The sequence below is a fragment of the Neopelma chrysocephalum genome, unplaced genomic scaffold, assembly GCF_003984885.1.
Source record: "Neopelma chrysocephalum unplaced genomic scaffold, ASM398488v2 Primary Assembly neopelma1_60, whole genome shotgun sequence".
Lineage (NCBI taxonomy): Eukaryota > Metazoa > Chordata > Aves > Passeriformes > Pipridae > Neopelma > Neopelma chrysocephalum.
The window spans coordinates 15,473,783-15,489,562 of NW_020897715.1; the positions used below are offsets into that span (position 1 = coordinate 15,473,783).

A 15,780-nucleotide genomic window follows, 5' to 3' on the forward strand; every position below is an offset into this window, starting at 1 on the left:
CAGTACATGAGCAGGAAGAGAAGAGAGACTACAGATTGCAGAAAAACAAGGATCATTAATCATAGAGTCTCTGTCTACTGAAGCGTAACAAATGAGAACAGCTGGTCTCCAATAAGTCTACATGATTTTAATTGATAGAAGTTGTTAAGAAAAAGTGTGTATACACAGAAAAAGCATACACATGTAAAAATGCAATTTTTTTTTACATTGAAGTCAATTTCAGTATTTCAGTCTTATCTTGACTGCAGAGTGTCATTCAAAATAACTTGATTGATGTTGACATAAAATAGGTTTTAAACTTACTTTAATAAGAATATCTGACAAACACAGATTTGAGTATTTTGCAGCTAGCAGAGGATTAAATGCTAACATATCTTTAGTTTACTTTTCTAAAAGCTTGTGAAACCAAACTGTTTAACTGAAAAGAAGTTTCAACCTTTCATCTTTGAGCTAAATATCAATTTACTTTTTTGTAACTATGGTGTTTGGGGTTTTTTAATGCAATTGCTACAAAATCAATGAAATCGACAAATCAAAAACTTTATCTTTTGAGAATACCATCTCCCTCTTCCATCCTTTGTTATTTGGCTTTCCTTCATTGCTAAGAAATTCAGTGGCTCTTATCATGCTCTGTATTACATATCACTGTCACTGTGCTTGGTATTACAAACCCATTTTTACTTAACCTTCAAAGAAATTTATGGAGGACAAATGAAGTACTATAAATGAGAAATAGTGATTTCACACGCCAGTAGAAAAGAGAAAGATTGTGTACATTATCTTTCCCCAAAAATGAAAACAAGAGTCTGCCAACCCCATTTCATTAATTCGCTCACTTCACTGATTTTGTGGAGTTTTTATTCTCATCTTTGTTGTCTAATGACCTTGAGTCGGCATCAGAAACAAACTAGAAGACAATGAAAAGTATGCTGGTTTCTTCCAGCATCTATTTCTCTTAAAGGAAGCACATTTCATGTAATTTCTTTGTCTTTTTTTCTTGGGTCCAAGTCTTTATGTTACACCTGTTCAATCCACAGCGTTACTGTTGTGTAATACAGTACTAGAGATCTAGCCAGGGAGAGTATGCCACTGTCACTGTCAGTGATCCTGCTCCTACAGGTAACACATCCCAATGAATTTGCATTCAAAACCATAAAAGGGAGTTGACAAAAGATGGTGTCTCTTTGCTGTGCATTTGCCCAAAAGAAAGGAAAGTAATTTTCTGTCACCCTGAAAATGAGACAGTTATTAGTAACATAGGCTACAAAGGTCGTCATGCCCTTGTACACTGGGATTTCAAGAGTGACTTTTAAGTTGATCTTGAGCTCCAGTAGTGCCCAGTAACATGATGCAGTGCTACAGCAGATAACCTTTAAGTTTTTGAGGGTGTGAATTTAAATGCCTGTATACTTATATTATAGGAAGTTATAGTGCAGCTGTCTTTTTGTATCTGTTATGGCACATTGAACAGGCCAGGCTGACCCTCTATGGAGTTGTAAGAAGATTAGTTATAAGAACTAGGTTAGTTATAAAACTGGAAACAACCCAAGGACCAGTTGCACTTTGTCCTTGTAAAGGGCTTGTAATAACCTCATAAATTCAATCTTTATTCAAGGGAGATCTCCAGGTTTACTAATTTGATCAAACAATGCATCTAACATCTAATGCTTTTTGATTTGTTCTAAGTTCAAGTTTGAGTTAACTGCTTGTAAATAATTTATGTTGACAACCAATACAAATGTTCATATAGTTGCTGCACTAATGTTTTTTATGGTTAACATAAGTATTTGTATCTTAAAACAAGTATTTATGAAATGCTGTAAACTATTAATTACAATTGTGATTGCAAATTCATTTGAAATAGTAAGCTCCCAAATCAAGAATGGGCCTAACTTCAGGCTTTTAGGGTTATTTCAGATTAAATCAGTAGTAAACAGAAGAGAGGAACCCCAAAGTTTTATTTCTTATATTCCAATATACAAATTAAATTACTGCTGTTGTACAAGCAGCAATGACTGTAATTAATACTTGTATCTAAAGAAGTACAGAATAAAGATAAATAAAACTGTTCTGTGGACAGACTGGGTAAAATGAATACCCTGACATACCAAGTTTGAAAGGGACCTTGGCACTCAGATGTATAGCACTAGAAGAGTTACCATTGCTTTGACTCCATGTTTCATTCAGGTTTCTTCGCAGGGAATGTGTTGCCTCATGTAAAGCAATTAACTTTACTGGCTCTTTCTTTAAAACATTGATCTCTACAGATGACTTTGCAAGGACTAAGCTGAAGTAATGTCTTCAAGTGGTACTACAATTTGCAGGTATTGATAGTTCAGTCAGGAAATAAGCACATTTGTGTGTGAGCTAAATGATTATTTGTTTCACAGTTTTTAATTGTAAATAGTTTGTGACTTTCATCAATAAGTTTAGAATTTATTGCTAGAGATTATTCACTGAGTAGTTATAAATTGAATAGTCACATAGCTCCAAATTTCATGGAAAAATAGAATTAAGTTCTAATTATTACACTCCTCATTAGATACTCTTCATCCCCAGTCCTGTCCTAACCTTTATTTGCAGTTTATGCACTATAGTACACAATCCTTTTGGATTTCAGTAAAGCTTTTGGTACTGTCTCTCACAGTATCCTGCCGGATAAAATGTCCAGCCCACAGCTGGATAAACACATCATTTGGTGGGTAAGCAATTGGCTCACAGGTCGAGCACAGAGGGTAATAGTCGATGGGGTAACATCAGACTGGTGACCTGTCACTAGTGGAGTTTCACAGGGCTCCATCTTAGGCCCTGTGCTCTTCAACATCTTCATAACTGACTTGGAGGCAGGACTGGAAGGGGTACTCAGGAAGTTTGCATATGACACAAAACTGGGAGGAGCTGTTGACTCCCTCAAAGGCAGGGAGGCCCTGCAGAGAGACCTTGACAAATTAGAGGACAGGGCCATCACCAACCATGTGAAGTTCAACAAGGGAAAGTGCTGGATTCTGCACCTGGGATGGGGCAACCCTGGATGTACGGACAGACTGGGGAATGAGATGCTGGAAAGCAGTGCCGTGGGAAGGGACCTGGAAGTCCTGGTCCATGGCAAGTTGAATGTGAGTCAGCAGTGCCCTGGCAACCAGGAGGACCAACCGTGTCCTGGGGGGCAGCAGGTAAAGCATCGCCAGCCAAGGAAGGGGATTGTCCTGCTCTGCTCTGACCTGGTGAGGCCTCACCTTGAATACTGTGTGCGGTCTTGGGCACCACAATATAAGATATTAAGCTATTAGAGAGTGTCCAAAGGAGGGCAACAAAGATGGTGAAATGCCTTGAGGGGAAGCCATATAAGGAATGGCTGAGGGCACTTGGTCTGTTCAGCCTGGAGGAGACTGAAGGGAGACCTCATTGCAGTTACAACTTGTGAGGGGAAGAGGAGGGGCAGGCGCTGATCTCTTCTCTCTGGTGAACAGTGACAAAACCCAAAGGAATGGCCTGAATTGTGTCAGGGGAAGTTTAGGTTGAATATTAGAAAAAGGTTCTTCACCCAGATAGTGGAACAGGCTCCCCAGGGCAGTGGTCACAGCACCAAGCCTGACACATCAAGGAGCATTTGGACAATATTCTAAGGCACACGATGTGACTTCTGGAGGTGGTTGTGTGCAGGCTTAAGGGTTGGACGCTATGATCCTTGTGGGTCCCTTCCAACTCAGAATATTCTGGGATTCTGGGATTCTGTGATAGTCTTAAAACAAAAAATATTCGAGCAGTCTGTATAACACGCAATTGGAAAAAATACAGAGACAGAAATGCTGATGCAATATTTTAAGAATATGATTTACCTTAATATTCCTCTTGTGTCCAGATATCCCTAAATAACAATGGACTTTACCCTTTGTTATGCTGCCACCAGGATCTAGGGATCTAATGCGATTTATGAACAGTGTGGTTTTAGTTCTACTTCACTTCTTCTGCATAATTAAAACATAAAATAAGATGAACTAATAGATTTTAGTTCAAAATAAATGTTAACTGATGATGCTAGCAAAAAATACATGTGAAACAGAAGATTTTCCTAAATTTAAATTGAAACTAAAACTAAATCGCACTTATAAAAAACATGTGGACCACAAGTATCAATCTCAAAGGCATCCTTGGTTCATTCACTTTCTGCTAGGATCTGCGTGTGTAGGGTTACTATAAATTTTTGAAATTATGTTGTGTGGTATTTGAAGAATCCAGTTTGAAAAGGAGAAAGTTTCATGTTGTGATATAATATCACCAAGACCCTGAAAGAAAAAAAACTGTCCCGATATATTGCACTGCTCTATATTTCATTTGACTGTTAGTCATGCCAGTTAGTTATTTAAAGTATTTCTTGTCCTCTTATGTCAGCCCTAAACACTGCATAAACTTCAAGCAAGTTAAAATAAGAGTTTCATTTATACATTGGTATTCCTGGTAATGGAGTTCATCTTGGATTTCTGCCTTCCTAGGACTTTCTGATATATAACAACACTCCGTGTTGCAGGGGAAACACTGTTATTATTACTATGCACAGACCCGGCTCACATTTACCTGGGGAACTGCACAACCATCTGCTGCAAACACATCACATCATGTGGATGGCAGGCTGCTAGAATTGCTGTTACTGTACATGTTTTTTACGAGTCGTATATAGCTGATGAACTCTACATTCATATATAGTCCAGGGAGAAGATTAAATACCTCCAGAGACCAAATAGCTCATCATTTACATCCTTTGCTTGATCTGCTGGAAATAACTCCTTTTCTTCATTGTCTATAGCTTTAAACTCTGCTTCTGTTTAGGCACTTCTGGTCAGCTATAAATTGCTTTGCCTGAATATCTGTCTATATCTCCTTGTATGCATTTCATGACTTAAAGCGATAATCTCAGCTCGAACATTCCCTTCTGAACTGACAGAAGAGCAAACTTACGCTTTCTGAGAATGCTGGCTATCCAGAAACTGCCTCAGAAAGCTACTGGAGAAGGAGGGGCACTAGAACACTATGGTCTTCTTTGTTTTGTATTACTACTGTTCAAAAATACCAAAACATTAAGGGAGTATGAGGGAAGAAAATGAGTTGGGTGAAAGGAGGGAGATGAGGACTGATAGAAAGTCACGAGGCACCCTGTGACTTTACAGCAACTGTAATTTCCATTGTTGAGGAGAAGAAATCCTGCAGAAGTCAAGAAGGAACGGCAGGGCTTATGCAGTGGTTTTCCCCTGTTGTCAATATTCATTGACAGCTATACAGGCCGCAAATTCCTCCCAAAAAAGACCTGCTTTGAAAGAGGACCTGACAGAACATCAGCCAGTCATTGGCTAGTACCAGGAATGATGGCCAGTCTATCAGGTGGCAAGAGAACAGTGGTTATGTGGTTATGACCAGATGAAGGAAATAGCATAAATTAGTGGAGAGTACTGGAAGCACCAGAGAATTCTGAAGAAAATTCCTCAAGTCAGAAGGGGATCCATGATAACAGTAACGAAAAGGTAGATTTCTGATTTGCATAACCTACTTAAGAAGGTGATCAGCTTTCTCAGCAGCTGAATTCATCCATGCTGGGACAATGCACTGTAAATTGGACGTAAGACAGTGGCTATACCTCAGTAGTCACAGAGAGCAGAGAGCTAGCCCAGCACCATGACTGGTGTGCCTTGCAGCTGCTGGGCTTCCTTCCTGTCAGCTTCTCATATTCCCAAGTTAACGCTCCTTTATGTTTCACCATTTTCTTTCCCTGTAAATCCATAAGATTTCCATATTGTCTGAGAACCTGGACAGTGTAGTTTATTTTGGTAGGATTCTGAGAAGGAGTTCAAGCTGATGTTTGTTTTCTGTAGGAACTTAGAGAAACTGAACTCTTCTTCCAGTCAGTGCTGGGCATAAGGGCTACACATGTTGAGTGCTTGTCCATATTTAAGATTATCTGTATAAAGGGAAAAGGCATCAGAGAAATTTAGTTGCAGTTTTGATGTCAAGGAATGAGAAATTAAATAATTAAATTGGAAAAACTGTTTATCGTTTTAACAAAAATGCAATTTTTGCTCCCCCCCCTTCAGCAGCTCTCCCCCCTCTCCACCAATAATAGTGTTCCAGCAAAATTTTTCATACTAAAAATAAGAAAAGAAAATAACAAAGCAGAGGCAGAAAAAAGTGTTATCCAAATTGGTTTTTTATTTTTCTTAGAGAAATATGATTAATGTAATAAAATAAAGATGATTTTAAGTCATCTCAGAGTTTTTACTAGTACTTTAGAGAATATAGCACTCTAAATTATTTTAACACTGTGGTATTCTACTAATATGCAGTGAGGTTTTTTTGGCCACTATTGTTAGACTGTAAAGTGCTGTGATTTACTGAAAAATATATCTTTTCAAGATTTGCTAGTCAGAATAGATTCCTTTCTAAAATGAGGTTCAATTTTTTGACAATGCCTCTTTCAGTTATTCCATTCTCTCTCTTATGTTGCTTACATAATTTTAGAAGTGTTTTCAGGACTTTGGGAAAAGAGTTTTTCTTAAATTGTGATTTAGGTGTTTTATTTAACACCTCTTGATTTTTTTTGATATTACATTCTATATCCTCTTTTGTGCTTTGAATACATTGGAAAAAAACAATACAGTGTTACAGACTATTCTGGCAGAATAGAAACACCTTTTTGGGCTCAATTAATGTTTTTTACTATTTCTTATAAAGATCAATAAGACTCATATTGTGGTTTGCTGCTAAGAATGTATAATGTCCTCATTTCTGACTTTCTGTTAAGTGATCAACGCTGACCAAATTCTCAGGTCTTCATTTAATTGGGTTCCATGTTATCTCAATCACATTGACAATCTGATTAAATTTTGTCAGAAGCACTTCATCCTGGCACAAATTACTACAACCCCTACCTTCTTAAGAAGGAAAACAGCCTTTCTTTCTTTCTTTCTGGCTTATTGAGTCTTTTTTGTAAAGGCATCAAAGGACATCTTAATTTGCTTGTGGGATATATGACTAATGGAGTCATATAATAGAATACCTTTGATCCACAGTGAAAACTGCAGTATGAGACTTCATTGTTTTCTCTTGAAGAAATCATTATGTAATTTCAGTACTTACTGAAATGGAAGATGTTCGTTAAAAATCTGAGTCTTGCTTCAAAGCTTCTAAGCCTCAAAGTCAAGTTAATATTTTCTGTAAAAGTGAAAAGTCAATAATACATAAAGCAGTTTGCATTTAATTTACATAATGTAAAATCAAAGTACTACAGGGAAGTGCAGAGTTTTCTGAGAATATGAAAATCATATGGCTTTGTTTGGTGAAGCCTAGCAATATGTTGTATTAAAATGCCTAGTAATCTCTATGCTCTAATAGGTTTGTTACATATCTGGATTGTCTGTAAGGGAATAGCATTTTCTTATAAGCTCACATATTGTAGTAGGTTGTATTTCGTAATGTCTAAAAACAGTTTGGGTAAACAATGAAGACTCATAAGGTAGTTTTCTTTGTGGAAGAAAGAACATGCAGATTAATTTCTTATCTGGCTGTCCCATAAATTTGTTTGAACAAAATTAAATTATTTAAGAGGAAGTAGCTGAGCTTAGGAAAATAGGAAAATTTGTGGTCATTTTCTTCATTCTTTAGCAATACCTAACTCTCTTTTGGTCCTTCATATTGTTTATACAGACTTAGTACCAAGTGGTGTCTGGGATTTCAGATAGACCAGCAGGAAACTAAGTCTAGTAACTTATGGCCTAACTACTTATTAGTAGTTAATACTTTAGTCCAATTTTTCTCTTTCTGTAGGACCTTGCTCTTAGAGCATTATATTCTTGAAATATTTAACCTAAGGCAGGCAAACAGAGGACATGCAATATCTGGGAATTTAGGCACCCACTTGGTCTGATGGGGAGATCATAACCTAGAAGCAAATTTCAAAAAGGAGAATCACATAATCGCAGAATATGCTGAGTTGGAAGGGACTCCCAAGGATCAGGAAAAGCAGCCCAAAGCAGTCTCATATGGTATCTGAGGTGATTTTGAAACTTTATTCATAATCAAGGTATTGGATTCAGTCTTGAATATCAGAGACCAAGTTTTCTGCAGTACCCCGTACTGAAAAATAATATTGTCCTAGGACTTGAACCTGCTTAGTCTGATGACACAACTGCAAGCATTTGGAGTCACAGCTTTCAAGTCAACTAGGGTTCGTGTTGTAACTCACGACTTTTTTGTCAGTCCCTAGAACAGATACATTTTCAACACTTTCAAAGTCAAAATTATTTTATCTTCCTGTAATTTAATGGTTTACTACAAACAAGTGTTGACCAAACATAAATGTGACGTGATTAAGAGGGTTTATCAACCAGGGAAGTTTTTTATGGGCTGGGACCTAACAAAGCATCCATATGCTTTGCAGTGCAAGAAAGAAAAGTAGAGCTAGTATAGAAATGAAAGAAATAGAACAAAAAAATCTCACTAAATATGAATTTAACCAGCAGTGTAGGAAATGGTGCACCTGAAGAGAAAGCAAAAGAATTGGAGTTGTTTAGTTTAAGAAGGATCAGGTCATATGTGAAAAACACCTTCGCATTTGTAAAATTACAAAGTGAAAAGGACGAATTGTTCTTTGCACCTGTTATAAACAGAACAATAAAGCTAATAGTTTTAACTCCAGTAAGGACCACGTAGGTGCCATATACCTTCTGCAACTGTTTCTGTTGAACATGTGTTGATTTGACTGCACCCACAGTATAAGTACTATGTTGCTGCTTAAAGGCATTTTCAGTTACACATAACTAAAATATAATTCCTATTTTCAAAACAATTCTCTCAAAAAACTTAGTTCTCTTTCCACTAAAGGCACTGGAATTATTGCAAAATTAGACAACTAATGGTAAAATTTAGCCCTGTACAGGTGGATAGAACAAACCTTTATCATACTTAAGTCTCACTTGAGTCAACACTCCTCTCACTCTTCTATAATACATTCAGAAAGATTGCTGTACCATAAGAATGAAAAATTTTAAATATGTATGTTCTTAAATACTGTTTTTACTTTTGTAGTGGTGGAAGGTGTTAAGAATGAAAAAAAATCAAGTTTGTACATAAAAGCGAAAATTAGCCTGCTTGTGGAAATGAATGATAAATATAATAACCTATGGCAAACTAAACAAAATAACTGCTTTTTGTCAAAATTCACCAGTCTGTATCATAAGATTGGATTAAGTTTTAGTCTCTGTAGGTAGCATGCATTCCATTGTATTTTAGTAGTAAATGTTTTTTTATCTCATATAGATGTAGCTTTGCTTGAATATCTGTATAACTAAAATATGAAAGAAACCTGAATTTAGTCATTCATCATCTGTGAAAACTTTTATGTATTATCATGAGAAATTGTCATGACATCTTTCCAGGATAATATAGCATTGGTTCATCATTTTGTAAGAATAATATGAGTGTGTCTTCTATGGTAATTCAGTTTTGATAAATGCTTTTATCTAGGGCACTACTCTCCCAGATATCAAATAAATGAATGTTTACTTGTGTGAATTATGGTGTTACACTTCTGTTGTACAAAACATGAATCCCACTGACATCCATTAACTTCTGCTTGTTCGTCTAGAAAAATTGCTTACTCTAAGAAAGAAAATAAGAAAAACCAACTTGAACGTCTTGGATACTATCGAAGTGCAATTTATGTATCATGGAGATAGACTTACTTCAGTGCTCAAGTGATATGACTCTTTTTCCCAGCCCTTAATACAGGCAGACAGGATAGCCCTATTTTGTTTCATGTTCTCTTTTGTGATTTTTCAGGAGATGACCCCCCAAACTTGCACATTCTTCAGAATGCTGCACCTGCTAGGCATGTTTTTCTCAAGTTATAAAATGGAAAGAATAATTATTTTATCTGTAAAAGTGTTAAAAAATATTGTTGACATGATAGTCAGTCACAATTTTTGATGTTTTCTTTTTTTCCTTTCCAGGATTACTTACTGCCATCTACCTTTCCAAAGTAAATGGCTGTATGTTGGAACAGAGAGGGGAAATACACACATTGTAAATATTGAGTCCTTCATTCTTTCGGGATATGTTATCATGTGGAACAAGGCAATAGAACTGTAAGTGCAGATTTTCTTTCATTTGTGTCTGTGGTCATTTTCATAGCTGTCTTAAGAATAATTTTTAAGAAATACTTGTTTTTACAAATATTAACAAATCTTTTGAAAGCCTTTTATTTCAAGGAATGCATTTGCAGTACTAACAGGGCTTTTCCAGGACATTAAGAATTCAGATTTATGATAGAGACCATGTAACTATATTTTATATAAAAGTTATTTGACAATCTGTTTAGCTATGAAGTTCCATGAGATACAGATAATCATTAATCTCCAAAATTCAGATTTTGCTATTTTTATGAGGGTAGCTTGATCACCATCTCCTCCATCCTATGAAAAGAATAGTGAAGTATATTGGCACTAAGACTCTGTGGAGAGCTTTTCTTCATTGAACTGTGGGATCATTTAGATGAGAAGGGACTGGAGGTCTCTAGACCATGTCTCCTGCTCAACACAGTGCTATTTCAAAGTTAAATCAGACTCATCAAAACCTGATGAAGTGATAGGAAAGGTAATGAGTGCCTATTAAATGATAGTTCTCTGACAGGCTAAGCTAGGTTCCTGTCATGGGTATGAAATGGAGGGAGACATGTAAAAATCTGGGTAGGATAAATCTGTGCTTCCTGGAAGTAAAAACCTCAACAGAAACAAAAAACTCTTTCTCTGTTGTTTCCTCTGTGAGGTTCCAGCAAAAGGAACTGTTGTGGGAAAGCTCAAAGTACTTAATGTAGTTTCTGGAACACCTGCTTCATGTTGTGAGGGACCTGTAACCTCTGGTAGTAAACTGAAATTCATCAGTCTTAGTGGACCAAGAGAACAGTATCTAGGAATAGGGTTACAGGTCTAGGGTTACAGGCTGTGGATCTAATTCTCTGTCCCAACCAGAGATCACATTGGTAGCAACTGCAGTTCTCAAAAATTCTCCCTTTCCCTTTTCTTTCCCCACTCTGTCCCCCAGGTTGATAAAACTGATGCCTCATTTTGTTTCCTCACCTTTTCCCCCACCAAACTTCATAGGCACAGTCATAAAAATGTAATTTTACCTTCAAAGGAGAAAAAAACCAAGAATTCAAATGTAATCAGGATTCAGTTTGCTGATAAATCTTTAGTCCAGTTCTAAATTTTGGAGTGTTTGTTTGTTCTACCCTTGTAAGACTTCCCTCAGCTCTGCTTAGTAGTTTTGGCTGCAAAAAAATGCTGTTGGAAAACGTGGTTTAATCAAAACCACACTATATTAATTTTGATGAGTTTTTTGGGTTGGAAGTATCTTAATTATTTTTTCTTTCTCACTTTGTTTTGAGGATGTTGACATATTAGAGGGGGCATTTATTCCTGTATTTTAAAATGTATATATATTACACTGAGTAGGTAAATGATGTCTTTAAGATTTTGAGAACAATTTTTGGTTTGTGTGCATTTGCAATTTTCTTTCCTCCCGCAATTAGGATGTTTCTATTCTCTAGAGAAAAAAATCTTGGAGTTTTATGGACTGGAGGCCTTACACCAAGTTTCACCTCCTAATTCTTTAAAAATTATTTTGGATAAATCTTTTTTAATTTTTTAATGGCCACAACAAACCTTTTTCATGAAAACAGAATAGAATGATGCCTCCCAGTGTGTGGGAAATAAGGGCTGCTTTCTAACAAAATAAGATACCTCTCTAGAACCTTTAGGGAAGCAAGCTGCCTCTCCTAACTGTCCACTTTGTTTTGTCTATGTAGGAGCATACCTAGATTTCCCAAAATTTTTCTTCCATAAGTTGAGAATGGTAATGGCAACATAATAGATAGGCCTTGTCACCTCAAGTACTTGGAGATGCTTCATGGTTACCGAAATAGATTCTTTTTCTAAAAAGCTAGTTTGCCATTACTGTTTTGGTGACAGTTCAGCATAGGTATTTATTCATTACTGCTTCTAGTTCTACCAGCCTTACAAGTATAACTTGGTCCCTGTAAGCAATGTGCTTGCCTAAAAAGGCTGTATCCTCTCCCTTCAATCTCATCATGTACTTCTTGATTTGGAATCAAGGACATCGTCCTTGCATATATTACACAGGTAGACATGGAATCCTCTGTGTCTCCAGATGAATTTCTCTGCATTAGAGTAAGAGACTGGTGGGAGTAATGGTGATGTTTACCACAGTAGCCACATTTTATAGATGCTGAATTTGAAACTGGGTGACTTTTCTCAGTAAAGTAATTTGAACTCTCTCTGGTAATAAACTATGATGTCTCTTCCAGTACTATTGCTTTCTTGCAGGTAAAGTGGAACTTAGATTAGCTTTTAAAGGGAATGTTATGAACTTTAAGAGTACTTTATGATTATGAGTTTATGATAATAGACTTTACTTTAGAATAGTACTGAGAAAAATTTTATTTTGGGCCATGGATATATTCTGACTTGATAATATTTTTTAATCTTCACATTAATTTCACACAATTTTCACATATTTTTCACATTTTAGTATTATAGAATCATAGAATAGCTCATGTTGTAAGGCTTCTCTGGAATTTTCCAGACCAACTTCCTGCTAACAGTAAGATCTGCTAAAAAACCAGGTTGTTCAGGACTGTGTAAGTTCATAGGGCCTGTTATGTTAGATACTTTCAAAGATGAAAGAAAACAGGAAAACATATGTATATATACTTCAGGAAAACCTGAAAATCTTACTATGAATGATGTAAGAGGCAATAGTGCTCATAATATTGTTTTTAATTCTGAGATAGATTATATAATTTCAGAGCGTGAGATTAGTTTGAAGATGTTACTATTCTCTATAAAGGTTTGAAGGAGAGAGTTCACCTTTTGCACAAACATTTCTGTCAAACTTATTGTCAAGACCAGTAAAAGTCATTGTTATCCTGCTATTTTCAAGTCTTCAGTTTAGATGGAGCATTTAGAAATAAAATATTTAGTGTCAGGTTCGTGTGTTATCTGTACAAACAAGCCTCTGAAGGAGTTCAGAGTTAGTCTAATGTTAGTGAGAAATTAAGGCCTGAATAGACTAATAATGCAAAGGAAACATTAATTTTTTTTTTTAGAGCATTTTCAGTGCTGAGTCATAACTGATTCTAGAAGATATAGCAAAAATTTCTTTCTTAAATCATATGCACTCTCTGTGTCTCATTGGACCTGGCCTTGTCTAGAGCTGAGAAAGGGCACAAGCATATGGGTACCAATTCTTGTCTCAGGCATTTCTATCATCTCATGCATTATCACTGCTTCAGACCACACTGAAGCACCTTTTCAGCTAAGAATGAATAACTCAAAACTTTTTCACTTGTCATTTCTCTGTCATATAGCAGAGCTACTCCTTTGACAGAGGTATAGAGGCTTATGATACTGTTTGGTTTTCTGCTGTCTAATACCTGAACAGTTTCTCTCTTTTCCCTCCAAATGTTTGGAAAGAGACCTGGAAGAGAAAAATAGTCAATGAGCTCAGCATGTCTCCATTTACTCCAACTACAGTGAGATTGATTTTCACAGTGGCATCATACATTTTGGAAGTTCATCTGGTGTGGAAAGAAAAAGGTCTTAATATGAGTCCACTGAACTCCAAAAATGAGAAATCTGTATTATAAGCCCCCAGTAAGATTCCAGTGTTTGAACACTCCACTATCTAATGAATGAATAATTGAAACTTGGCAAAATTTTTGGAATTTGAAGTATCAAAGAACTGGGCAAATTGTAACCCACTTATGACAGAGCTGTAAGCTGGTATTTCCTTTCTTAGCCCTCTCTCTGCTATCCTCATTTCCTACACTGGTGACTCAGAGCCAGCAGTTCCAGAGCAGTGAGGGAAAGCAGCACACAGGAGGAGAAGTAACAGTCTAGAAGAATCCGCCACCCTTTCTGTGTGCAGACCCAAATGGATGCAGTTTTTAATATAAAAAACCCACAAGTTACAAGGCATCCTTCTGGACATTTTAGAAAGTGTATGTAAGACTCAGAGTTGCATTTTGGGGTTGAACTGATTCTTACTTCAGTTCCCAGCTTTGATTCACAGTATGGCAATGATGAATCTAACTTATTCTTTTAAATTTCTCTGTGGCTCTACCAATGAAAAAAGGTCTTAAAGTCCCTGGTGCACTTCACCTTTGTGGAAAGCACAACTGCAGAAGATGTATGACTACCAACACTACAGAAGTATCTGCTTATGCATATGTTTTCCTCAGCACTGTCACATTCAGTCAACTTCAACTCCATAGCAATGACTAAATAGATGTTTTCATTTTTTCCCTCTCCTAACTTCTTCTATCACTTTCTAAAATCAAGTTTTCATTCTTCTCAGAAATAATCACAGTACTTCTATAATTGTGGAGGCTATTTTTATTTTAAAATGAGAACTGTTTTGATATGAGTCTATTTTGTCATAAATTACTTTTACCTGCTTTAAAGGTTGTCTCGATATTTGAAGTTCTTACAACAGTATTTAAGTCATTTGATTTCTTAGAGTGCATGAAACGTCCCAGGATGATTGAGGAATACATCATCTACATATTTTCCACATTTTGCTGGGTCCAGATTATAATATTGCTGAAGACTTCTTTTTGAGCTTTCTAATTTTAGAATAAAATAATTAAATAAAAGCTTCCATCCTTACAATGAAGACTGTTTTGAAGACTGTTTTACAGTGAATGGTTTCTTAATTTCGGTCCTGTTCTTCTGAGTAAGAGTTAAGTTTTACACCATACCCACTCTCTCATCTCCCAAAATGAACATGCACCAAATAAATTAATACCTGCTGCTGTCAGGAATAACTTCTAATGAAGTGCAAAACAGCTCAAAGTATCAGTAGCTTCTTAGCAAACTTCTACTTCTGTACAGCTGTCATGGGAATCTTTTGTTCCATTTTTCAGTTCTGCAGTCTGTTTTTGTGGACTTAAAGGTCAATGAAGGCTATGAAATGTTGCAAACTTTTGTATCATTAGCTCATACTTTCTTTTTGCTCAGCTGAAGGTAGCTTTCATCTCAGGAATTTTTTATTGCAAATCATTGCTGATATTTTTTGGACTTGACCTTCTTTTCTTTTTTTTTCTATGTATGGACTTGGCTTCGTGTTTTATCCTTCTTGTGTCTTTTCAAAGCTTTTATTTTCACAGTCGTTCTCAGCTACTCAGTACCCCAGCTACTATTTGGGAATGAAAAATTCCCTGTTCCACTATTTCGCTTATGCCTTATTTTCACCTACTGATTCTTCTGTATTTTCCTCTTTCTCAAGGAATAGGATGTAGTTAGTTTTTATGCAGTTTCCCAAAGCCAGCTTGAAGGAATGACTATACTTGAGTATCTGGCATCAACAGTAGTGTGCTTTACTCATGGTAGCTGCAAATATGGTAAGTTTTCCAGCACCTCCTCATCCTTTCCAGGAGCTGTTGGATCTCTGGTTTTGCATTTGGTATACTTCAATGGTGGGTTTTTTTCTTTGTAGGCCGTTCCACAATGACAGTGTACAACTCTCCATCCTCCTTGACAACTCTACTGTAATAGCAATGAGGGGAAACAGAACATTTTATGTATACTTAAACTACTTCAGGCAAAATGGTTTTTGTGCGTAGACATTTCCACATGCAGCATAATTTACTGTATGAATGTAGTAATTACTGTATCTGTAGCTCTGATAGTGTTTCACAATTCCATAAATTAATATTAT

At 36.3% G+C, this 15,780-nt stretch overlaps 1 protein-coding gene across 9 annotated transcripts in view; it reads left to right on the forward strand.

Moving 5' to 3' along the window:
* STXBP5L (syntaxin binding protein 5 like) overlaps positions 1-15,780 on the forward strand; it is a 195,825-nt gene that overhangs the window by 82,088 nt on the left and 97,957 nt on the right. For all 9 annotated transcript variants that reach the window (XM_027681261.1, XM_027681262.1, XM_027681265.1 and 6 more), the window contains exon 5: positions 9,996-10,130. In XM_027681261.1, the coding sequence (XP_027537062.1) occupies positions 9,996-10,130 (135 nt within the window). The remainder of the gene's footprint in view (positions 1-9,995; positions 10,131-15,780) is intronic.